General features: G+C 41.2%; 1 protein-coding gene across 2 annotated transcripts in view; it reads right to left on the reverse strand.

Moving 5' to 3' along the window:
* Positions 1-24265, reverse strand: part of LOC149309679 (SH3 domain-binding protein 5-like) — a 49420-nt gene extending 25155 nt beyond the window's left edge. Inside the window, exons 1-3 of one of the 2 annotated variants that reach the window (XM_089532832.1) lie at positions 24230-24265; positions 18523-18585; positions 2600-2728 (exon numbers count right to left, since the gene is read on the reverse strand). In XM_089532832.1, the coding sequence (XP_089388958.1) occupies positions 2600-2728; positions 18523-18585; positions 24230-24241 (204 nt within the window). In that variant the 5' untranslated portion in view covers positions 24242-24265. Of the gene's footprint in view, positions 1-2599; positions 2729-18522; positions 18586-23308; positions 23595-24229 lie in introns of those variants that run through there. The other variant, XM_089532831.1, reaches the window with a different exon arrangement.
* Positions 24266-25923: the final 1658 nt, after the last annotated feature.

Genomic DNA, 25923 nt, shown 5'->3' on the forward strand with positions numbered 1-25923 from the left:
CAATTTAGTTTTGCTAGCACAGCTGGAAAGTACACAGAAGGATGCAGCTCTCTTGGACTCAGACCACCATAGGGCAGATTCTGACTCATCTTCCCAATACCAATAACCATGCCTTAGGGTACTTCCAAATGGATAGTTTCTAGAGCAATCAGTCAAAAGACACTGTACAACTATTCCATCTTTGCCTTCTTAATGGATTGTTTTGGCAGGAAGCTAAAAGCAGAGACAATAGGAAAATACAGGAAGGTTACAAATAGAATACAACATCTTCTGGGCCCCCATAACATCACATGCTTCAAGTTGGCCAAAAAATCTCATCAGGAAACACTTTAGAATGGAGGGGCCAGTGACCATTCAACTGCTTCAGAACAGAGCCATAGAAGTAAACACAGAAAGAAAGAAAAACAGTACAGTGCACCCGCGTCATACGCGGGCGCACTATACGCAGCTTTCAGCATACGCTGAAAGTGTATAAAACATAGCTTTGAAAACTGGGCCCCATGAAGATGATAGCGCCCAGCTGTGGCTGATGGCTCCCCTGTCAATGGGATGGTTAATCCATATCATGGTTTAGTCAAGGCTTTACAGGAACTCTGTAAACTACCAAAACCTGTTCCTAAATAGCACAATGGAGACATTTTTTAAAGCTAGCCAACCCCTGTAAGGGATTTACCATCCCACTGACATGGGAGCTACCACCAGTAGGTCCAGGAACACAACCATTTCTCCTGCTCTTAACAACATGATGATCTGACAACATAAACCTACATCACACAGTTTCTAGAAGGACCATCTTGCCTTTGCCTTAGGCATCAAAATGTCTCCAACCAGCCCTGACCACAACACTATCTGGGCCTCCCTGGGTTTCATTGCAACACTGAGGGTTTCATTGCAACACATTAAGAACAGATGATGATAATATTTATATCCCGCTTTTCCCCAAAATTGGGACACAAAGAGGCTTATAAATTTAAAAAATACAATTCAAAACATACAAAAGTGAGCATTAAAACAGAATTAAACAAGTATTAAAACACATCACCCTTTAAAAGAATAAAATGTAATAGAATAATAAAAGCACTTTAAAATAGTTCATATGAAAACAATTAAAAACACTAAAATGAATTAAAATAAAAATTAAACTCTATACAGACCCTTAAAAAACTTAAAAACCAGCAACACAGAGAAATAAGAGATTATTAAATTAGTACTGGATTAACTCAAAGCATGGGGTGGGATGATAAGAAATAATTCTGATTACTATTACAATGGTAAAGGAATTAGTACACCAAGATGGTGATTACCAACAACATGAAAAAGATGATAAATTGGACTATACTGGGATGGCTTGCATAAGTAGGGATGTTTTCTATTATTATTATTTTATTCTATTGTGTAACAAAAAGTTATAATCCAGAAATAACTATAACAAATCATATTGTCAAATCAAACCATTTACACTTCCTTACTGTCCCAAAAGTCTTTCATATGTCAGGAAGATCCATACAGGAAATCCTAAATATAGTTGAGCTTTATCAAATTTCCACCTAGTGGGAGCTGCAAGGATATTTCACATAGTGAGTACCATAATGGTAAATGCCCTGCTAAAAAAAGACCTAGTGAAATTGAACCTCAGGAGTATGCAACCCTACTATAGGAGGGCCTTTCCAGATGACTTCAAAATCTGAATGGTTCTGTAATGAAGATGATCTCCAAGGTAACCAAGTCTCCAGTTGTTTAGGGCTTTACAAAATAACAACAAAACCTCAAACCTTGCTTAGTAGCAAATCAGCAGCTAGTACAATTCCCTAAACAGGGTGTTATGTAGTGTTAGTAGGTCAACCAACTCAGAAGCCTGCTTGAAGCATTCCTCGCCCACAGCAGCTTCCAGACAAGCCTGAAGGGCAACCTTATATGCCATGCATTGCAATAGTACAGTCTTGAGGTTACCAGCACTTGGGCCAATTTGGTCAAATCATCTCTGTCCAAGAACATCTCCAAAGAGTCACTTAAGCAGTGCCCCCATTGTGGTAGTGACTCTTTCTTATGAAAAAAAGTGTTTTAAAAGGCAGCGGGGGAGTGAATCCATAATTCAGCTGTCAGTTGTGGAAGTACCCTCAAAGCTTCTGACATCTCATGTGTAAGAAATGTCCAAGCATCTTCATATTGCAACAAACCCTCATTATATTTATCTGTCTAACAGCAAGGTTTCTCATGCCCCACTTAATTTTAAAAATGAAAATGAAAAAGAGAAGTTCCAAAACCAAGAATTGGTACTGATACAAGTACAGCTATGGAAAAAGATGATCATAAGTAGGTTACTCAAAGTTTCTGAGCCATCATTATGGGTAGGGATTGGGGGAAATAACAGAACAAATCCTTTGACAGCTTATACCTGCGTGGGTGGTACTTGCAACCAGAGGGAGGAAAGGAGAGACAGAAAATGTGTCATCAGTTCCAGGGAAAGTACATAGTTGAAATATCCACTCTGGCATCAGTCAAATTTCTTCACATCAGACATTATGAACAACACCACTGGGCTTCCAATATGCCCCCTGCGGCACAATTACCAGCACAGGCTTTTCAATAATGTTCTTACCTGCCTCGCAACTCTCCGCGCTTCCCAGTAAGGTTTAGAGTCTTCTACAGCTTTCCCAATCTTCTTCACTAGTTCATCTAGTTTTATTGTCGCTTCAACTAGAACAGAACGGAATTTCTGACGAGCATCCTACAAAAAAGGAAAAGGCAGCAAACAATGTCACCAAGACTGTATTCTCAGACCAAATTGAATTATCTAAGCCTGCCTAGGCACTGTAAGATGGATGTGTTTTGTAGAACATTCTTTCTGGAAAAATACCAGAAATATGGGTCAGATTTCTGAACCAAAAAATATTATGACAGTTATTGATGGCATTCAGATTTGAAGAGTATAAAATGGATGCCAGCATAACTAGGCTTCTGACTTTCTTTGGCAAGTCCAACCAGGTTTAAGCAGACATCAATTTTTTTTATTTCAAGGATTTATATTCCATCTTTCCACAATGGGGTTCAATCTGTTGTTATAAATTCAAATGTGAAGAAAATAGTAACATTTTTTACTTCACACTAATGCCACCAATAACCATTTAGATTTTTTTTTCCTGTTTGGCAGAACAGAAAAACCTCAATCTCTCTGTGTTTCCCCTCAGGCTCCTCCTTCTTGCCTTTGTGCATTATTTTTACTTCTTAAACTTATTCATTTACATGACCACACACACGCGCACACACACACACACTAAATAGGTGTGACTAAACTAAATGACCTTTTGAATCAGATTGCACTATTCAGGTGTGCACTGTCCTATCTTGCCTCAAAAGTACACCCCCCAAAATTAAAAATAGAAAGCACCCTTTCACACAAAGAAGCTAAAAGATTAACATACATCCAAATGGATAAAATTTATCCACAATACAGAGTTATAGCAGTTTAATACCAATTTATTTATTATTTCTCCAACTTATGAAATCATAGGATTTGGTGAGGTACTTGGAATTCTTTGCCAGTGAGCTCTAATGTACACCACTAAATGATAACACTAGCAATGTCTTGCAGAGATTTTTAAGTATTCCTCACAAAAGTATAAACCCCAGGATTCCACAGGATGGAGCCATGATAAAGTGGCAGCAAAATACAACATCTGTTTAGTGCACATTCTGGCCTGGATACCCTGCTAGAGTCCTAGATACCTAGAGTCAGTCACCCTTATTCTAGACATGTGAACTAGTGCTAACTGTAAGATCAAGAGTTATGCACCCTCACACAGGCAAGATATGCTAAAGGAACTGTGCTCCTACCACTATATGTACTCACTACACACACACACACACACACACACAACAAATGCATACTACCCAAGGCTGGTCACGTTATTTATGTTGGCAACCAAAGTAGAATAACCCTCAAGCATCTCTCCCTAGCTGCCTAGCAGCAACAATATTTAAATAGTTACAACCTGCTTCCTTTTTGAAACATAGCCACTTCACTGTGCTAAATGACAGGGCCAGATCTGCACCTCAAAGGAGGGGGGCAGGTTCTGCATGAGTCACAGTTTTGAGTATAACTGTGAGGACAAAAAAATCAACCACACCTCAATAGTGAGAACAACTGGATTGTATCAACTACCATATATTGCCAACTTTCTTCCATGATGGCAGCATATGGAGGTTCCCAAGTGGTGTCCCACCCAGGCACTGATCAAGCAATGACCTCAGTCAGCTTCAAGGCTGCTCTCCATTAAACACAGAATGAGGAACCTGTGGTCTGGGGCATGTATGAGGCCCCTGCATGAATTTCATGCAGCCCAGCCTTATTCATTCTCAATACTGCAGGTTCATTCTTGCTGCCTGGACGATCCCTCTAAAGATCACTCCATCTTCTGTTTCATGAGTGTATGTGAAAGAAATACAGGAGACAGGTGGGTGGCAAAGAACAAGTAATGGTGGCAGGTGCAGGAGCAGAGAAAAGCAACAATACAGTCCTGCAGTGATGCAAATTCTATCCCCTGTGGGATCCATTCCCACACACCATTAGATTTTGGCTCCACACTTCCTGCATGCAGCTCCACACTTACTTTTCCCAGGAGTCAATGGTCTTTCATAGGAAAAGGTTCATCATGAATATGTGCCAACATGCATAATTCAGGTACATTCACTGCATGCACTTGCTCACACATACACACACACGACTGTTATGTACCTGTGCTGTGAATCAGACAAGCAAATAGTGGACACTCTTCTATGTGAAAAGTACTTTGGGTAGAACAAGGGAAACTGCAGCATGATGTGGTCATATGCCAAATATTCCTGGACTCAGCTTTCCCAGTCTGGTGACTGCCCCGTATTCTGGGACTACAATTCTCATCAACTCTAATCAGCCTGGCCAATGATCAGGGATGACAGAAATTATACTATATGCATATGGTGAATACAAAATGTTGCGGCACACTGCCCTAAGAACTGTAGAGTGGAGGAACAAAACATAGGATTCTGGTTCTTAATAGAAATCCTGTCTTTGCTGTAATGTCTAACAAGAATGGAAAAGCATAAATATAAAATAATAGGAGTTATGTATTTTGTGTACATATACAAATACTCTAACTATTCCTAATTTTCAACATCTTCTCACAGTGTGTGCTACAAATATAAGAAAGGACATTCTCATTAAGACATGGGGAAAGCATGCACACACACCCAACACACACCTTGTTCCATTCATTTTAAAGATATGGCATTGTCTATTAATTGGTAAACAGCTGGAATGATACTGTAGTCTACCTACTTCAATTTTTGAGAAGCAAAACTATTTATTCATTGCAAGGATTAGCTTGACATCCAGACAGCAAGACAGGGGAGATAAATTGCAACACAAGCTGCTATATTAACCAGTGAAGCAAATATTTAAATTATAGCCAGTTTCTCTAAAGCAAACTACTGTACTTCTGATTCACTAAGAATTGTGTGCATCAGTTTTTATAATTTCACACCTACAAAAATAGATCAGAATGACAAGAAAGAACAAAACCACAATATGCACTTTCTTAAGATTGGTAGGTGGGTGTAATACAGTACTAATGTAAGCAATTTGATCTTGTTAAATAAAACTGAGCTTTCTGTGAAAAGAAGGACTTGAGTTTATAATGTTTCATTTTCCCAATATTTCCAACTAATGTTCCATATTTAACAACAGAGTAAACAAAAGGGAATGTGTTGTGGATTCTGGGGCATTAAAAACTAGCATATAGATCCAACTCCAGCACACAGATCAATATGGAGAGAGTAAAAAATATTCCTCATAACTCACAGTGGATTAAGGTGGCCATGTATCCACCTTTACCAAGGACAGTCTTCTTATTCGATGGAAAATCCAGTTCAAATTCAGTTTAAAGATACAGAACCTTAAGAAGCGTAGTGCACGTTCTTGAAGAAGGGGCATGAAAACAGCCATGAACAGGACCTGAGTAGCAGAGACTGGACTCAGTTCACATGATCATATTCTTCTCTATAACAGTGAGATGTATTTTATTTCTATTTAATTCTTTCTAATTATGTATCTCTATATATAAATAAATACATCAGATTTGTGTTTAGAACATGCCCACTTTTGTTTCCTTTCTTTTCTTACACCTTTGGCAATTATCAGAAGCCAACCCAATTTCAACACCCTTTTAAAGTACAGTATGCAACAATTTTCTATGCAAAAACTGGACACATGTGCCCAGAAGATAAAATAAAGTTTTATATTCTAGTCCTCAAGGACAGACAGTCATTCTCCTGTGCTTCAGGGATGATAGGTTTTCCGTTATGTTGGTAACAGGCAGAGCATTAAATCCTCAGTTCCCTGGCTAGGAAACAGCTACACACTGCAGTCAAGGATGGGAATGCAATTTATTCTTTCCCTGAGCTTTGTATAGCAGAAAGGTTGTGTTATCCTCTTGACAATCCACTATACTGGAATTGATATTCTATTGACAACCCATTACTCAGTAGAAAGGAATAAATTACTGACTGTAAGATATGCTTGCTTTGAAGCAGCATACACTTTTAAATGAATTTGAATTTATTAATCCATCATTAAACCTTTAAATACTCAGAGTAAGTTTCTTGCATTTCAAGATCACATTTAGAAAAAATACAAATCTCAGCACAGGCAGGCTATATTCCCACACAGCAGTAAGCCAGATTTTTTTAAAACCTTGGGTTGCCATGACCAAATTGGCTGTTAGCACTCACAATTCATTCCCTGTCACTTGGTTCCATGTGTGTGCCTTCAAGTTGCCTGCCAACTTATGCCAACCTCATGAATTTCACAGGATTTTCTTAGGCAAGGATACTCAAAGGTAGTTTTGCCATTTTCTGCCTCTGAAATATATCCTACATCACCAGGTATTTCTTGGTGCTTTCCTATCCAAGTACTAACCAGGGCTGGCCAGGATGGGATCTGGTGCCTTTAGGATATTTAGGCCCTTGGCTCCTCATACAAGTGTTTTTTGTTTGTTTGTTTGTTTGTTTGTTTGTTTTTAAAGTAGAAATGGTTTAGCTACAGGTACTATAACCACAGGCAGAAGTAATTGAAGAGATGCTTTATATTCAGTGACAGAAATGGTTAAGCCATTCAAAATGTTACCATAAGAAGTACCAATGAAAACAAGATCCATTCAGGAAGAGCATCAGTCAAAGCAAGAATGATCCACTCCAAACTTGTGATGAACAGTTTACATGAACATCCTAATGAAGCCCAACGACCTTTGATGGCGAACTAGCCACTCTGACTCTCAGTTAAGTCCACTGCATCACATCAAATCTGCAAATGAATGCTAGTTCATTATTTTCTTGCTGGCCTCTCCTTTTGAGTCAGGTATGACAACCTTTGTTTCTGTCACAGGACATCCAAAGCGACAACTGTTTCTGTGCTGGTTTCTCAGGTTTCACACTGAAGATGTAAACTTCCAATTTCTATTGTTCAACAACAGCTATCAAGTGACTATGCTGGCTGAGGAGGGAAGCAGATTATGTGATTCATAGTCCATAAAAGTTGTTTGTCTTACTTCTGTGTATATATAATACAAAGGCCAACCAGACAAGAAGAAACATTCTTTGTCCAGATGGTTCTTAAGTTTTCCAAATCATGACAACTAGTCCAAGTTATGCAAGGAAAATCTACAAGTTACACCTCAATTTCTGCCTTGCACTGCACTGCCAGACACCAGAACATCCTTGTGGGGTGGGGGTGTAGCACATTCTAGCAAAGCTCCCCATAAGTGTTTTAGAGTCATTTTGTCCTTAGGTCACAGCTGCTCTGCAGCAGTCCTCTCTGCACTTGACCAGCTGTCTTAGATCAATGGGCAATTTGATACTTCCTTTCATTCTTCATCACTACAGCATTCTGTTTCTTAAAACCATCAACAATGACTTATTCTGTTCCTGTTTGTTTCCAGGCAGGCCTTCCTTGGAACAAGTTCCCACAAAAATAGTCTCGCTGTTATCCATAAACATATGTGTATAAAGCAAGTTAAGAAACCAATTTAATGGGATTACACAGCATTAAAATCAATTTAATTTTAAACCAAGGGCACTTTAAAACTCTTTCAGCTAAGATTACATCAATTGTAAAGATTCATTTTCTGGTATGTTGATATCTCACTGATAGAGCAGGGATGGCCAAGTCTTGCAGTTGTGGGTAGGCCAAATTTTCACACACATACATAGCACCCATAAACAACAAGCCCATAAACTGGGGGGGGGGGGATTAAAAGGGGGAGGGGAATCAAAACTGGAAGTGACCAGACATCTATTTCCAGATCTGAAATTTTGGTTTTTTGGAGGGATTAGTGGATGGCCTTGAGAAAAGTAAAGGACATGCTGAAAACTTCCAGGAGCAGAAATCCTCCTTTTAAACAAAATCCCAGTGAGAGGCAGCACCAGTGGACCCTCAGTCCCGCAGGCTATACTTTGCCCACTCCTGACTTAGAGCATTGATAGGGGATTTCTTCTATTGTGGCCACTCAGAAATAAGCCATATGTTTCAGGCAACTTCCATAAAGAATCTACATTTGATTCAATGTGGGCGAATTCTGTGGGACTATCTTGTTGTGTGACACACAGACACTGCACCCTATGTTTGTCCACCATAGTCTCCTTCAGCAACACAGACTGGTCTGGGGGAAGACCCACCTGACTACATGTGCATGGACACACATAATCACTTTATCTAGCCCTCTCTGTTGGCAAGAACACTGGATTCCAAAATGATGAGCTCTCATAACATATGTTCTGTTCACTCAAGGCTACTAGCCATTCCTTGAAGATTTTTTAAAAGGCCACCCACATACACAAAGCCCGTTCTGAGGTATACAACTTCCACTTTTTCCCAGTTCTCTCACTCCATTCTACCTGGACTGGACCCAAGAAATGTTGTTGCCTGAGGTAAGGGAAGATATGGCATGCATGCCCTCCTCCACTCCACATGCAAAAGCCAACCAGACTAACATCTAGGAATCACTTTAATGTGAGAAACAAAATAAGCCAGTTTGTAGGATTTAGGACAGGACATTACTAGTATATACAACTCTGGTCTCTAACAACTCACCAGCACTCCCCACTCCTGACCCCACCCAGCATCTGCCATCTAAGGTGCCCACCTCTGTCTCCCTAATGGTAAGGCCAGCCCTGATTTTTTTTTCTCCCAGATCCATCTTAAAAGCTCTCAACCATTAATCCTGAACCACTGTATTTTGTCCAAACAAACACAGCTAAGCTTCAAATATCCACAACATTTTAACATAAGGTTGAGCAACATCAGGGCAGAAGTCCAAAGGCATATCTCTATCCTGCAACACGGAGATGTCTGTTAATAGAGTAAGCAGCTTCAAACAGTTTCCATGGAGGTCCCAAGTCCTTTCCCACCCAGAGCTTGGAAGCACTGGGGGGGGGGGGGGGTTGGGCTAGCATCGTTAGTCCATGCTAGCTGGGGGATTCTAGGAGTTGTAGTCCAAAGTAGCAACACTTCCAACTTCTGTTCCACCTAAGTGGGAGATGCCTCTTAATTTTTCAGTGCTTTTCTGTCCTTTTACCTTTCCCTCAGACCTCAGCATTTATGTTCTAATGCCTTCAGATTCTTGCACTGCTTGAACTAGGCAAGACATATGGTTGCCCTCTGTGCTAACTATGAACAGGAGTGTGTTGCTGCTGTCCCTGCATGTTTTGGGTCAAGAGCTCAGAGAAGCTTGAGACACAGTTGAGTGCAAACTTTGGAGAAGACTTCTGTTTCAGCTTGTTTACCAACAGAAGCCTACCCAGCAACCAGTGATGTAACCAGATAGCATTTTTTACCACTCCCAGATAATTCACTCCATATTGCTCCCAACAATATGCCAGACATGCCAGCTCCACTGCATATGAAATTTGTGCCCTGCTGGTTCCTTTTATCCCTAAGGGCAACTAGACATCTCTCACTAGGGAAATGGCTCAGGTGAATATGGTAGAGGGAAGCTAAATCACACATACACCATATACTCCAATCTGTAAAGGAGGGACGTAGGGCAAATGTTTCAATGTACCTAACTGGTAGGAAGCAGCAGTAGCATCACTAGGGGGTGCGGACCGCACAAGGTGACACCACCAAAGGGGGGAGTGACACCCAGCAAGTGCCCACACCTCCCTGCCACGCACCATGGCTCACAGCAGGGAGGGAAAAGGCCCAATGCCTCCCATCCCTGCCCTGCCCTGAAAGGCATGATTTTAAAGTTTTGCAAGGCAGTGAGGGTAAAGGTCCAGCGCCCCTCCCATCCCTGTCCCCTTTGGCTTTACTTTAAAGCCATGCGGGGCAGAGAGGGAGGGGCCTCTTTTGGCACACCTTGGTATGGGATGCCATTGGGAGGCAGATGTGGTGCCCTTCCTGGCCAAACATGCGTGGGAGAAGTGAGGTCAGTTTTAGCTGAACTAACTCCCTGCATAATCCCCCTCCTTCACCTGTTCATGCAAAACATTGCAGAGAAAGAAAAAGCATCATTTTACTCAAAACACTCTTTACTAACAGGGTCTGGAACAACACCCTACAGAAGCAGCAATATCTATTTTTATCTCTATGCATCATTTTTCTTCTCTATGAATTGTGTGCGCAAGCACTGTTGTGGATAAAGCCTGATTCTATGTGGCATGTGAAATCTGTCACGGGAGATGGTATTGGGGTCATGGCAGAGGTGGAGTGGAGAAAATCACCAAAATGGTAACAGCACAGGTCACCAAATATACCTAGAAGTGCTTGAGTTCATGTCTCTTACAGTTAAAAAAAAACAGCCTAGTAGTCTCTTGTGGCAAGGCTATCACTTTGCGCTTCTGTCCACAGAGTTTGGGGATATAATCTCATGTGACAAGTACAGCAGTTTTCATCTGCTACAGGCATCATTGCTAGGAAAGCTTGGAATCTTGAAAGGCCTCCAAACAACTTGAAGATCAAACTACATGTGACATAAATTGTGTGTAAATAATTAATTAGCACTGTTAAAAGTTTAAAAGGTTCCATGGGATAAGGGAGCACAAGCATGCTTGAGAAATTTGCCTCTCCTCATCAGCATATATCTACTACTTTCCCTGAAAGAGAAGCTCTTGTAGTCTGCATTAATATGAACTTCTCCTCCAGTATTAAAAGCAGCTGGGGAGGGGGTCATCAGGACCACTGAGGAGGAAAGGATAAAAACTCCTCCCTGCATTAATCTGTCTCAGCCTCCTTGTTGCCACCACAATTCACACATACCCATACAAAACAGCTACTTAAATTTTAACAAAATGAACACATTAATTCCTTCCATACAATTAATGTTACGTCTCATTTGAAATTACCCTTGACCAACGTTCTGTATATACAACTGTTGAGATGCTCTGGAGATGAATGCACGCACAGAAGCCTTCCATTCTGGACCAGAACTAAAGTTATTAGTGCTAGGATATTAGTGCACAGAAACATGGGGGGGGGGGGGGGTAATCTGGCAATTTACAATAGGACTAAACCATTACAGTTTAGCTTTGAAGGTATCATGTCCCCTCAAACACATTTAAATGCTAGAACTGTGCTATATTGATTTCTTTTGAAGGGTATGTATAATTTTGATATGAATAATATAGGTATTTTTATGTTATAGTTCATTGAATGTTGTCCTGTCTTTTTAATAATTACAATATATGTGTATTTGTATTTGTTTCCAGACCCTGAAGAAGGCCTTTCTCATTGTGACCGAAACATATTGGGCTTTTTTTACACTGAATAAACAATTGACCATCCTGGAGCACGTGGAGCTTGTCTCCTCGTTGTTTTCAACCGATACAAAGAACAACATGCTTCTCCTCTCTTTCTGTGCACAGAAACAAACCAGACGGGCAGTTGAATCTTACTTTAACAGTGATAAGGGGACCATGTCCTCCACTGTCCCCAAGGGCCTGTGTAGGTCAAGACAGGATAAATTATAGGCACAGCTTTGTCTGGAATGGACAAGGGACACAGGAAGAATGATGGGGGAAGCTGCCATTGTCGCCTCTAGCTTCTGATACCGAAGGAGATTTTGCCTCACTCTGCCTGATGATAATGCTAGCTGTGGCATAAAGCAACACTGGCTAGTCTTCTTAAACAGTATGGTATTAAAAAGAGCTCCCTTCACAAGTGCTTCAGTCATGAACAGGAATATTAGACAAGGCATAAATTAAAATCTCTCCGAGGGTTTCCATAATCCTTTGCTGAAGCATTAATGCTAGTTCGGCACTCTGAGCCAACAGAGTTATGGATTTTAACCAAGTAAAAAGGCTCATTAAGAACCAACAGATTAATTTACATGCAACCATCAACAGTCCAATGCCTCTCACAATCCATTCTCTCTTTGTCTCACTGAGACCACTACAGCAATCCACAAAGCACTCCACTAAGGTCATCAGTACAGCAACAATTGCTCCAGGGGGCAATAAGGCATGGGCAAGGAGGAGACAAGATGTTATTTATTGCCTTACAGAGTAGAGGATGCTTGACTTAAACCATGTTGTTGTTGTTGTGCCTTCAAATCATTTCCGATTTCTGGAGACCTGGCCTAAGGCAAACCTATCATGGGGTTTGGGGGGGGGGGTAGTTGAGAGTGTATGACTCACTGAAGGCCCAGTGGATCCAAACCCTGGTCTCCAGAGTTGTAGTCCAACACTCGAAACACTACACCATGTTCGCTCTCAACAGACTGCTAGTCAAACTTTTAAAGACACATTTTAAGAGAGCACCACACCCTTCTCCTGTTTCTTCTTTGCTATGGAAACTGTTTTAATTGAATGAAAACTGCCCATAGTTTGTCTGTTCTCATAACACTACTTTAAGTGCCAGTCATGTGTGCCCAATACTATACGCTGAATTCAGATTCTGACATAGGATTTCAAGTTACCCTAAATATAGGAAGTACTTGCTGTGTGCAAAAGTTGAGACGAATGCCCAAAACCAGTCAGCATGCATTGGAATGTAACACAGGGTACCCTTTTCTTATATAGCAAACAAGGGCACTAATGACTGGAAGAATACGCAAGGCTTGTTTTTTATTCTGCTCACAACTTGCAATCCAACAAGCCTAATAATGTCCACCACCTCTGAACTAGAATTTAATATGTATTTGATTCATTTAAAACATTTCTACTTTCCCACATTTTACTTTTCCACATTTCGACTTCATATTTCTTTCAATGATCTCACAGGTGTATAGATGGTTCTTCTCCATACACACATATCCCAATATTTTATTTTCACAACAACTTTGACAAATAAATTAATCTAAGCAACAGCTCCTTAATAGCTGAGCAGAGATTTGAAACCTGACCCCTCATTGGGCCAGTTCTACCTTTAGGTCAAATGAGACAAAGAGGGCAGCAGTGGTAGCCTCCTAACTACTCCTCAAGAACTGTCCAGCAGTTCCTTTCAGTTGATGAGCAAAGCTATATTTGGCAGTACTACTCAAAATGATGGCAGTGTTCATCCACAAGCTATCAGTTGCCAGTCCACAGCAAGTTTCCCAGAAAGAAAGAAACAATTGTAGTCAAAAGGCACCAATATGTCCCTGACCCATTGGGGGGAAAAGCCAGGCAATCCCACACATTATATATCTTATGAAGCACTGGTGTATGTCACACAGCTTTCCATGTACATGGGGGAGATGGGTCTAAACTAGCCTGTTGCATTAGATCTGGTGGAAAATATTATTCAATTGTAAAATTCAGCTGGCCATCCATTCAGCTTCTGAACATCAATTTGAAGAGAGCATCATGTTGTCCTTTAGCATAACTAGCAAAATGCCTAAAACCAAATGCATTTGAGGAAGTAGACTTAAGTCTATGAAAGCTCATACTGCCAACTTGTTTCTTTTAGTTAGTCTCAAAGGTGCTACTACATCTCTCTACATACTGATTCTACAGACTAACACAGCTATATCTGACTAACTACTGCTACTGCTGTAGTCCAACATTCTAACCAAACTGCCACCATGGCTGCTAATCCACCTCACTGTGTTGCACGCCCAAGCAGATAACACATATCATATTTATTGTACGTTCAATTTGGTTGGTAACACAAGTTGTGCAGTCCTTGAACAAGTGCCCAAAAGACAGTGGAAAGATTTTGCTAGAAGCCAAATGTAAAAAGATGGGTCCATTTCTTCACTGTTATGCCACAAAAGAATGAAAAGCTTGAAAAAAATAACCGTATACCGGTACAATTCCCAGGAACACCCTCTCACCATCACCAGCATGGCCACTGTGGAAACCATAGTGTATATATAAATTTTTCTGAGGTCTGAAAAAAGACTATAAGAGACCACTATTTCTGGCAATGCCAAATAGCAAAAACAGCCTTGTTTTTTTTGTTTTTTTAAAGAAGCAGTTTAAAGGAAAATCAAGTTTTCTAAACCCAACTCTCTGTCAAACAGACTGGTGGAAGAGAGATGAAAGAACTCAATGCACAGGAACCAAGCAGACCAATATGAAAGAAGAACTGAGAGAACCCACACATTCACATTCATAAAATTCTTAAAGTCACTTAAGGCTACCAAATACAAGGCTGAACAAGATTATGTGTCACCTCTGATTATTTATCTTCCCATGAATGTAGAGTGAGAGCCAGTATGGCGTAGTGTTTTGGTCATTGGACTATGACTCTAGAGACCTCAAAGGAAGCAAAGGCAAATCCCTCTGAACAAATCTGGCCAATAAAAACCCTGTGATAGGTTTGCCTAAGGTTTGCTGTAAGTTGGAAATGACTTAAAGGCACATTAACAACAGAATAGTGCCTCCACATGACTGTCCTTTCAGACAAAAACAACCTCCTGCTGTCCCCAAACTAAAGACAGACATGTCCTCAATTGCCCTTTATGACGATCAGTACCCAGAGGCCATATTAGAGACCTCTTATCTGAAATGTATAGAGTGTCCCCCCAATTACCTCTAACCCTTTGGCAAGTTACTGACAACTATGTCTGACACAATGACCACAGTCAGCTGGAGGATGGGAATGAAAGTTTAAATGTCAAGTGACAGCAAACACTATATTAACTCCTCTTTCAAAACAGGGTGGGGAAACACACACAAATTAAGATGGACAGGAACAAATGGAACAGATGTATGTAGAAGAGGGTATAAAGAGAGGCAGATAATAAAATTGTACATATTACACATCAACTAAATTTGTCTGTACAGTTGCCATGTTGTTTTCCTGGCAAACGAAATGTTATCACATGCCTCCATCTGTCAGACGTAGGACACTTAGAGATCTACTGCTTTAAAAATCATCACTATTTGGAGATACTGTTTTAGCTATGGTATACAGTAGTAGTGATGTGGATAGTCTAGAAAAAACAGAACTGAGAAATGTTCTGGAAACTTTTCCAGTTCTCTAAACCTTTGTATCTGATTTAGCATATTTGACTTACATGTTACATTCAAATCCACTGAAAACTTTATGTGGAAATTATTTCACTCAAATATTTATAATAAGGTAGAGAACTGCATATACTCCCCTTATATTTTATTAAACAAACCCAACTAAAACCTGAAAGAACATTGTTTTAGGACACATACCTAAAGATATGTAAGTGATATTTCTTACATCAACAGCTTAACTTTCTTCTGCAGCACCTTTGAGATTGTGAGGAAAAAGTTGGTAGCATAAACTTTCGTAGAAGGCTTCTGTACAAAGAAGATGGTTGCATAAGCTTTTGACAAAGCAGGCTTAAGTCTACAAAAGCATATGCTACCAACTTTTTTCAGTCTCAAAGGTGCTGCAAGATCCCTTTGCATACTGATCCAGCTATCTTTGATACCTTTTGCTGAAGTATAACTGTAGCACCTTCAGCTTCACTCTTGCATTATTTACCAGTTCCAGTTCAAGCTGAAAAAAGTCTGAATCAGTACAACTAATGGAATGTTCTATTTCAGTAAAAGATGGATGTAAGAATGTGAGCATGGGCAACTTAGCTTGTATTGTGTTTGACTTGACTATTTGTATTTCTGATTGAGAAGAGATTTGCAGGCAGAAGAGAGTATGGAAACATTTTCCATTCAGAAAAAAAATTGCAGATTTTTTTACCTTTCATTTCTGTACCGTAGGCAAACTGATTGAGTATATAGATTAACAAATAAACAATATAAATATGTTCCAGCAAATGCCCATATGAGTTGGTTACATTCTGCATCTAAGCACAAATGAAGCCCGCTTAAAGCTATTAGATCAACTAGACCAGGGGTAGGCAACCTTTTTGAGCCGGGGGCCGGGTTGCTATCCCCCTCAGACAACTGGGGGGCCGAAGCCAAAAAATAAATAATTAAATAATTTTTTAAAAAAAAAAAATTAAATAAATAAATAAACCGGGACAAATGTAGGACAACATTGACAAATGGTGGACACTTTTTTAAAAAAAAGTGGAGGACATGCAAAAAAAATTGCTGATTTTTTAAAAAAATGTTAATATAAATGCATGTTTCTGAGGCGTCTATAGACAATTGCCCCTGAGTGCGGGAGGCCAAAGGCCCCAGCGGCAATCAGTGGCAGGACTGGGCTGGGGCCGGTCCCAAGGCCTCACCGGGCCACATCCGGCCCGCGGGCTGCAGGTTGCCTACTCCTGAACTAGACAAAAACAGATCAACTAGACAAAAACCAAGCAACTAAACCCATTCTGCAAGCACAGCAAGACAAGGATTGTTAAATGGACATTGAGGGGGAAATGAGGATGTATCCTTTTCCATCCAAACATTTTTGAGGCATGGTAGAAGACTCACACACCTTAGAATGCTGCCCACAGCCCACACTGAACATACTTGTTTTATGTGTTCTTCATTTATTCTTCTGTTTGTATTTTTAATTTATAATAATAATAATAATTATACATACCCTGCTCTTCAGCCAAAAGGCTATCAGAGCAGCTTACAAATTATTAATTAGAGATTTCCCTGCCCTCAGGCTTACAATCTAAAGAGTCAAGACACAAAAGGAGAAGGGAATGGCAGTGGGGAGGGGGGAAATCCAGCAGAATTTCTCTCCCAGGAAGCCTGGACTATGGTAGATGGACTAGAGGGAAGGCCTTCTTCTTTTCAGGCAAGGCCTGATGGAGCTGGCCTGCCCTTCTCTCCCTCAGGATGATGGTGGAGGAAGGAAAGGCCAAGGATATGTCTCCTTGGGCACCTTTTGGGGCTGGGGGAAGCAGCATGTAAAATTAAATAAATAGTGAAAAGCCAGGACTCTTGGCTTACTGTGAGGAACCAGTGTGCTGATACATGAAGCCCATCTACTTCCGCTTCCCTTTCCCCACTGTGTAAGTGGGTAAAACCATCCCTGGTGGTTTGAGAGATGGTAAACAAATGTCTTCAAAAGTAAGTACAGTGCACCATTCCCTTACACGGGGATCCATTCCGGAACACATACACCCCACACATAAGGGAAAAAACACATATGCTCAAGGCCCAGTAGAAGTAATGGGGCTTGTGCATGTGGCACACTGCGGGGCGCGCACCATTACTCCTTCCAGGGTGCGAAAGGAGTTTTTCTGGCGCGGCTTCCAGCATATGCTGGAAGCCACGTAGGGCACACCTGTCTATAATGCAGGCGCGCTGTAAAAATCCAGGTTAGTTTATTATGGCAACTGAACCTATAATCCTAATTTGTTGTTTTCAAACAAGACAAGATTTATAAGGCCATTAAAAACCCTGGGTCATTTGGGAGGAACAAAGCAGAATCTTGGGTCCAGACAATGAGCTATTCCTCCTAGCCAGTTTCACACTGAAAAGTGGAACAGAGGATTAATCAGGACTGTACCTGCCAAATGGGGACAGCCAAAGAGTATGTGAACTATATCGCTAGAGCGCTCCAGCAGGGAATTCTAACTGCCTTCCCAAACTACAAACCCCATGGAGCTGTGCCAGTGAAAGTAACCTTGTAGTATAGGTACACAACCTCTAATGAAGTAGGGTTAAAACAAACATGGTTGCTGCTCTGATAATTTTTCTTGATAGTAAGAGCGTACATTACGTGGATGAAACAGCTGTGTTTCTCTAATTTCTTGCATTCTTAAGTATGGTTGGGTGATCCTGGAAATGGCAGTGAAGGAACTGCAAGAAATTCAAAAGCACTGTTTGCATACCTATATGGAGGATTAATTACCATTTTGATTGCTATGTATTATCTCTTGGCGTAGGATACATCAGAGGATTAACGGAATTTGGAGCACCATACATAGTAATGTCATTCCATTTCAGTGACTGAGCAAGACATGTGTATGACCTACTTTTGCTTTATCCACTGGCTTAAGCCATGCAGACACTCTTGTAAACATATATATTATATATATAATTTAAGAGTTTCTTGGGAATGTTTTAGTAGGCAACACAAAAATGGAAATGAATAACATTTCCTACCAAAATAAAATGTACAGCAAAATTCCACACAAGAATGCAGCTCAGACAAAGCAACAAGAAAAAAAACAGTACCTCAAGCTCGGTTTCTCTCCGATTAATATCATCTGTAGATTGATTCAGCTTTTCTAGTTCTCCCTGGAAGAAAGCCAAGAAAAGAACGAGAACATGTTGAGAAATAAGACACTGACAGAACTGGGAAAGAGTCGGGTTATTAAGTGTCATCTGGCATTTCACACAGGGGCCCCAGCTGGAATGTTAAATGGAAACAGAAGGATGGAAGACATTTGAAAGCAAGGCTGAACTTTTACTGCGTTAAGGCTTCTGTGGCAATCAAGCAAAAGAACAATGACTTTGGACACTTTTTAAGGTTATGTATCAGTACTGTTCTAGTTTAACTTCTAACATTATTCAATTTTTAAGTTCAATTTTTCCTCTTCATTATGAGTCATGTGCAGAGCTTTAAAAAGTTTTTTTCATGTTATATACATCCCAGAATGCCCCAGCCAAACATTTTTAAAAGAGACCTAGACTTCTGCTCAGTTTACAGAAAAATCAGAGTTTGAGAATGCACCAAATTGCCATTTATTAAGATTCTAGTTTTCAGTGCTGTCTGTTTCTCTTCCCTACTTTTATAATTTATTTGCAATATTTTAAAATTAAAGTCCAAAATTATTAGATTACACTTTAACCTACCACCCCTCCAAGAAGCTCAGGTATGTGAACATTGTTCTCTCCCCCGTCCCTCATTTTATCCTAACAACAGCCCTGCAAAGTAGGTTAGCATGAGATAGTGACTGGTTCAAAATCACACAGCAAGTTGGAATTTGACTTTGTCACTTGCCACTTTAATCCAATGTACTACCCACTAATATTCAGCATATTCCATAGCCTGTTTAGGATAATGGACCAAGGAAATAGGGGAAGTAGAGAGGAAAGCAGTATTATGGCCCATTTACAATATATTGATTTTTGCCATATCCACAAATTTCACACATATCCACAGGCTTCAGGTTTCTGGAAGAACATTTGACAGCCATATAGGAAGATGAATTTAAAACTACATTTCACATCTTCACTTTTGTGTGTGTGTGTGACATAATCTAACAGGTTCTAGCAAAAGACCATTTATAACCTTCTATTCACTGTTTTCTCCAGCCTCACTGATCTGAACACATTTAAAGAATGGTTTTTTCACATTTCAGCTTTTCCTCCTTGTACAGAAAGATCCTTTATTCCCCAGTAAACAGCATGCTGCATGATCTCTTTCTTTTCCCCTGACCATGGACTTCTACAGAAATAACATTTCTTGGTTAGTCTTCCTCCCTACCCCATCTGACCCACTAAAAAACTGACAAGAAAAGAGTAAGCCTCACCAATTTTACTGGAACAGCGTATTAATATTATCATTATCATCATTATTATTTTCAAAGGGACATATGTGTACACCAGAGAGAGGTATGCAGTATTTTCAACCAAAGAGTGAAATTCACGAGAATATTAGTGTACATTTTATTTCTAATTTTAAATCTGAGCCATTTTTCCAGCCCAAAACCTTACAAACTAAGAGCAAATCTAAAAACACAAAGATACCAGAAAACAAACCCAACACACCAGTCATAATCATCATTAACAAAATTAAACATAGCAATAACACTAATGATAAAGCAGCAAACATAAAAAAATAAAAACAAAACTACCCTTTAATTTGGAGTAATAAAGCCATTTTTACAGCTTGGCAAGAGGTCTAATGTGGAGGCCATATGAACATCTAAAGAAGAGAATTCCACTTCAGGTGCTGCTACTCAAAAGGCCCTGTCCTCCTAATCACCAGCAACCACAGCTATGATGTGACAAAACCCCAAACAAGACTTGTTAACAACTTCAGCCCAAACTGGCAGAAATGGGAATCAGCACACAATTGTAAGCTAATACACACTGACCTCGACATAACAGGACTGCATCAGGGTTAACAAAACTGGACAAATTATCTGAGATAGGATGGGAAGAGGGGGAGGAGAGGTTACTTCTCTCATTCATTAACCATTTTGTTGTTGTTGTTTTGGATTAATAAATTAATTAGTATGGAACAGGATCCCACCCTGAGCTGGATACTGAACTAAACACCTTCAAGTTCCCCTCCAAATCCCTCATTCTCAAGATCTGGAAAAGGATCATCACTTGGTAATGCACCCTAGGCTTTAACCACACCTGTGTTGTTGTTGTGTGCCTTCAAGTCATTTCCAACTTATGGGGGGAACCTACTGCAGAGTTTTCTTGGTGAGATTTGTTCAGAGGGGGTTTGCCTTTGCCCTCCTCTGACACACAGAGAGTGTGACTTGCCAAAGATCACCCAGTGGGTTTTCATGGCCAAGCAGGGATTTGAACCCTGCTATCCAGAGTCTTAGTCCAATGTTCAAACAATTACTGAACACCACACTGGCACCTGTATCAGTTTTCAACTGTACACACTACAGAGTACTCCAAGAGATACAGAAGTCTCTGTCTGCCTTCTCTATATGCATACACACATATATACGTTGTTGTAGGCTTTCAAGTCATTTCCGACTTATGGCGACCCTAAAGCGCACCCATTTTGGGGTTTTCTTGGCAAGATTTGTTCAGAGGTGGTTTGCCATGGCCATCCTCTGAGGCTGAAAGAGTTGTGACTTGTCCAAGGTTACCCAGTGGGCGTACAGAGCTGGGACATCTCAAAATGTTTGTGTAGCCTACTACACTTGGCATCTTTTCAGTCCTATTCTGTCCTTCCTATTAACATCAGAACTCCAGCTCCCATGGCCAACTCTGACATTAGGCAAGGTGAGGCAAATGCTTCATGCAGCAGATTTTAAATGTCACAGTAGATCAGCAAATAACTGGCTCCGTGTTCTTGCTGAATGGACAGGGGGAGAGGACTTGGGTGAGATTTCCAGCCTTATAGTACCGAAATGATTCTCTGTTCAGCTATGGACACCCACTGGGTGAGGCAAGTCACACGCTCTCTGCCTCAGAAGAAGGTAAAGGCAAAGCCTTCTAAACAAATCCTGCCAAGAAAACCTTATGATAAGCTCACCTTAGGACTGCCGTATGTCAGAAACGACTTGAGGGCACACAATAACAAACTTGACTGGGTTTGGGTCCTCCTAGGCACCTTGCCTTGGCTGGGCAGGGATAGCCAATGGCTGCTGCTGCACCTGAGGAGTCAAAATATCTTGGGTCAGCCTTTCCAAGGCTGTCTTTAACAGCTGAGGAAACAGAAAGGTGACCTGCCAACAACAACTAGAAAGACTGCCAACATGAGAGAAACAAAGGAATAGTTGGGGGGAGTCTGGTTTGTAAAAGGTGACCAGATATGTTCCTTTTCCAGGGCATGTCCTACATGTCAACCTTCTGTCTGGGAAGAATTCCACAATGTCCTCCCTTTTGAGCATGCCTAAGGAGCATGAATTTATATGTATATTCCTGTTTTTAGCTTTTACTTGGTCATGTCCTACATTTATCTTGAACGTCTTACTCTTTGTGGTGCCTTTTCCTCTTTAGTGGTCATGACATCTGGTCACTCTGGATATGTAACACTCACCCACGCTTTGAAAGAGGAAGGGGTGTCGATTTCTAAAGCACCTTTTGCAAGAGAAATGATGGGGGAGCGTATTTGGGTTAATGGGGGGGGGGGGTTTCAAGCTAGCCCTCCTTGCCTCCATGAAGCCAATGATGGCCACAAAAAGGAGACACAGGAGAAGTAGAAAGAAAGACAAGTAGGAAAAAAGAACTGGGGGGTAGTATAAAAAAGGGGAGAAGGCTAGGAAGGTACGGATGGAATATTAATTTAGTTGCAGTATGTTAATATCTTTAGGTTTAGGTGTCTCTCAAGCTTGTTTATAAATGTGCATTTTGTGGATAGGTAGGACTTATGGGTTTTCAGTTTTCAAGTGTGCCTACGTCCATGTGAATGTAAGCATAAATGTTTAATAAATATATTTTCTAAATAATAAAAAGGAGAAGCAGAGGGGTAAAGAGAAATCATGCACACGCACCATTCCCATGCTGTGGAATTACAAGGCAGTTGGGAGGCGAAGGAGAGGGAGAAAAAGGGGAGAAAAAGAGATATCTGCAGAGAAGCACAATAAGGAGAGGCCCACCCCTGCCTGCTCCTTCCTTTATCCCCATATAAGATCCCATAAAAGCCTCCCAGCAATGCAACCAGGGTGACCAAATGCCCTCCTTTCCCAGGACATGTCCTCATTTCCCAGCCTTCTCTCCAGGAGGGACTCCAAAAGGTCCTCCATTTTGAGCAAAACTAAGCATTACAGTTATATGAATGGTTTTTAGCTTTTATTTTGGTCTCTTCCTACATCTGTCTTTTCCAGGACCTGTCCTCCATTCCCACCTTCTCTCCAGCAAGGATTCCAAAAAGCCCTCCATTTTGAGCAGGGCTGAGAAGCATCATATATATATATATATATATATATATGAATGAATGGGTTTTAGCTAGTATTTTGTTCACTTCCTACACTTGGCTTTTCCAGGACCTGTCCTCCATGCCCACCTTTCTCTCCAGGGAAGGGGTCCCAAAAGCTCCTCCATTTTGAGCATGCCTAAGAGGCAGTATGCATTTTGACAGCAGCGTTCTGAGCTTTCCCTTTGGTCCTCCCTGTCCTCCCTTTTTTTGGCGAGGAGGACACCCCTTGTGGTCCCCAAACCCTGACCACACAACCCATGCCCACAAACACACCCAACAACAACACAACACAACGCCTGCTCTGCAGGGGCGCTGCAATGGTGCAATGGTCCTCTCTCAGACCCTCTCCTCCTTTTCCTTCCCTTCTCCTGCAAATGGAGGCACATATGGCCCTTTCCTCACCTGAATGCGGGGGTCCACCTCTTCCTCCTCCTCCTCCTCCTCTTCTTCTTGGAGACCCCCTTCCTCTGCCTTGGTCCTCCTCAATCCAGGCTCCATTTTGGCTGCTCTTTAGCCTTGGAAGGAAGGGAAGAGGAGAAGAAGGAGAAGCCCTGGGCTTATAATACCCCTCCAAAGCCAAAGTGGGATAATAGTATATAAAACACAACAGCCAGGAGGCCTCCTTTTCCCTCGCTCTCCCTCCCCTTCACGCCTCAGTCCCAGCCCCAGAAACTGGGAAGGCGAGGAAAAAGGAGGAGGAGGAGGAGGCGGTTCTCATGAAGAGAAAAGAAGGAGGGACGCCCCTCAGACGGCATTTGCCTCCCTCAGCAGCCGCCGCCGCCTCCTCCTTTTTCCCCGGCTGACAGGGCTTGAGGGGACCTTTATTGCATCCACACTGGGGAGATAATCCGTTTTGAGGGCGCTTTTGACTGACACAGCTCCCATGCTGTGAAATTCTGGGATTTCACAGCATGGGAGCTGTGGCAGTCAAAAGCGCCCTCAAAGCAGATTATTTCCCAAGTGTGGATGCCTTTCCCGCGTCCATGTTGACTCAATAGTCGGCCTTTGTGGCCCAAGTTTTCCTCCATCCCCACTTTTTTAGTGTTCCTCAAAACACACACTACAGATAATAATAATAATAATAATAATAATAATAATAATCCAGTTTGAGACCGCTTTAACTTTCCCCCTGGCTCCATGCTAAGGGATTTTGGGGACTGTCACTTTGGGGATAGAGATGTGAAAGTCTGAGGGGGGAAATGGTGGGGACCCCATTTTTGTTCATGCATCTGAGGTCTAGGAAAGCTCCTGCTGCCAATTTCTTTCTTTCAGTGAGTCTCAAAGGTGCCACAGGATTTCTTTACATATTGTTATTATTATTACATCTAAATGCATCTGAGGAAGTAGGCTGAGGTCTAGGAAAGCTCCTGCTGCCAACTTCTTTCTTTCAATGGGTTTCAAAGGCGCTATAAGCCTTTCTTTCAGTCTCAAAGGTGCTACAAGGTCTCTGTGCATATTATTATATTCTGGCGACCCTACTGGACTACAACTCCCATCAGTACTAGCCAAATGGTTGGCACGTATGTGAGCTGTAGTTTAGTACATCTATAAGGTACCATGTTGAGAAAGGATACCTTTGACTTTCTCTGAGGATGCCAACCACAGATGCTGATGAAAGGTCAGGAATGGACTCTTCTAGAACATGGCCACATAGCCTGAAAAACCCACAAAAAACTACCCTTTACTGTCACTTTCCCTCAAATCATTTACGACGTATTTTAATCCTAAAGCAAACCAATCATGGAGTTTACTTGGCAAGATTTGTTCAGAAGAGGTTAGCTATGGCCTTCTCCTGAGGCTGAGAGAGTGTGACACCAGTGGGTCTCATGTCAAGTGGGGAATCAAACCCAAATAGTAGACAGGTCACATGTATGTGTATGTAGTTACAAAGGGATATACAAAAAGTACATCTCTGCCAATGGCAAATGAAATTTTATTGTCCTTATGAAGTGGATAAAAGCTTATACCATTTTTATGGTCCCACAAGACTCATCTATGTTGTTTATTGCGACAACAAACTAATGCAACTACCTTCTCTGGAAATTCTTTTCAAGACTAACATCCAACTAAATATATTTATTGCAGATTTGTCCATTGGGTGGCTACAGAGCAAAGTGTGATGTACAGTGCAATTCTATGTATGTTTGCTTTTTAAATGGTGTAGCAGATTGAGCATCACATTATAACTCTGGAGAACAGCGTTCAAATTTCTGCTGAGCCATGGAAGCCCACTGGGAGACCTTGAGGATGTCACACTCTCTCAGCCTCAGAGGAAGGCAAAGCCAATGCGACCTCAAACAAATCTTGCCAAGAAACGCCCATGATAGGTTTGCCTTAGGGTCTCCATAAGTCAGAAATTACTTGAAGGTGCACAATAACAACCTTTTTAAAAAAGGCTTCCTTCAGGTGGAGATGAACATTACTACAACTGAGTTGTACAACACAGCTGCCTGCATTTTTAACCATTCTTGGAGGTGTGGCTGTAGAGTTTGTCAGGACTAGCTCATGTATTTCAAAACTGACCACTTAATTGCAGTTAAGAAACCGGAACAGCTTGCTTTCTCTCTGACACAGCACTTGTCAGTCCTGTTACGTGTCCATTGCTTTTAAGTTCCTCTTTAGCCATGCTATCTTTATGATTAAAAATTCAAAACAGCTCTCCCTTTCAAAATACCACAGCCATACTAATGTGACTGGAACTGTGCAATACCTGACACAAGACAGAGTGATGGCTGCCAAATTAAACGGGAATTCGATCGATTCGTGGAGGATGGGGCCATCACTACTACAGGTCAGGATGGCTGTACTACATCAGCTCCAATGTCAGAGGAAGTATGACTGTGTATGAGTTGCTGGTGAACCACGGTGGAGGGTGGAGGTACCAAGAAATATCATTACGATAAAACATCCTGAACAACTTTGAATATTCAGGTATTTCCCCCACTGCCACAGACAGGAGTTGTGAAGACCTCCAGATGTTGCAACTCCCAGCATTTCACTCTATGCTTGCTGGGGCT

Source organism: Sceloporus occidentalis, unplaced genomic scaffold (assembly GCF_023333645.1).
Source record: "Sceloporus occidentalis isolate IW3139 unplaced genomic scaffold, rSceOcc1.0.p SCAF_7, whole genome shotgun sequence".
Classification (NCBI taxonomy): Eukaryota; Metazoa; Chordata; class Lepidosauria; order Squamata; family Phrynosomatidae; genus Sceloporus; species Sceloporus occidentalis.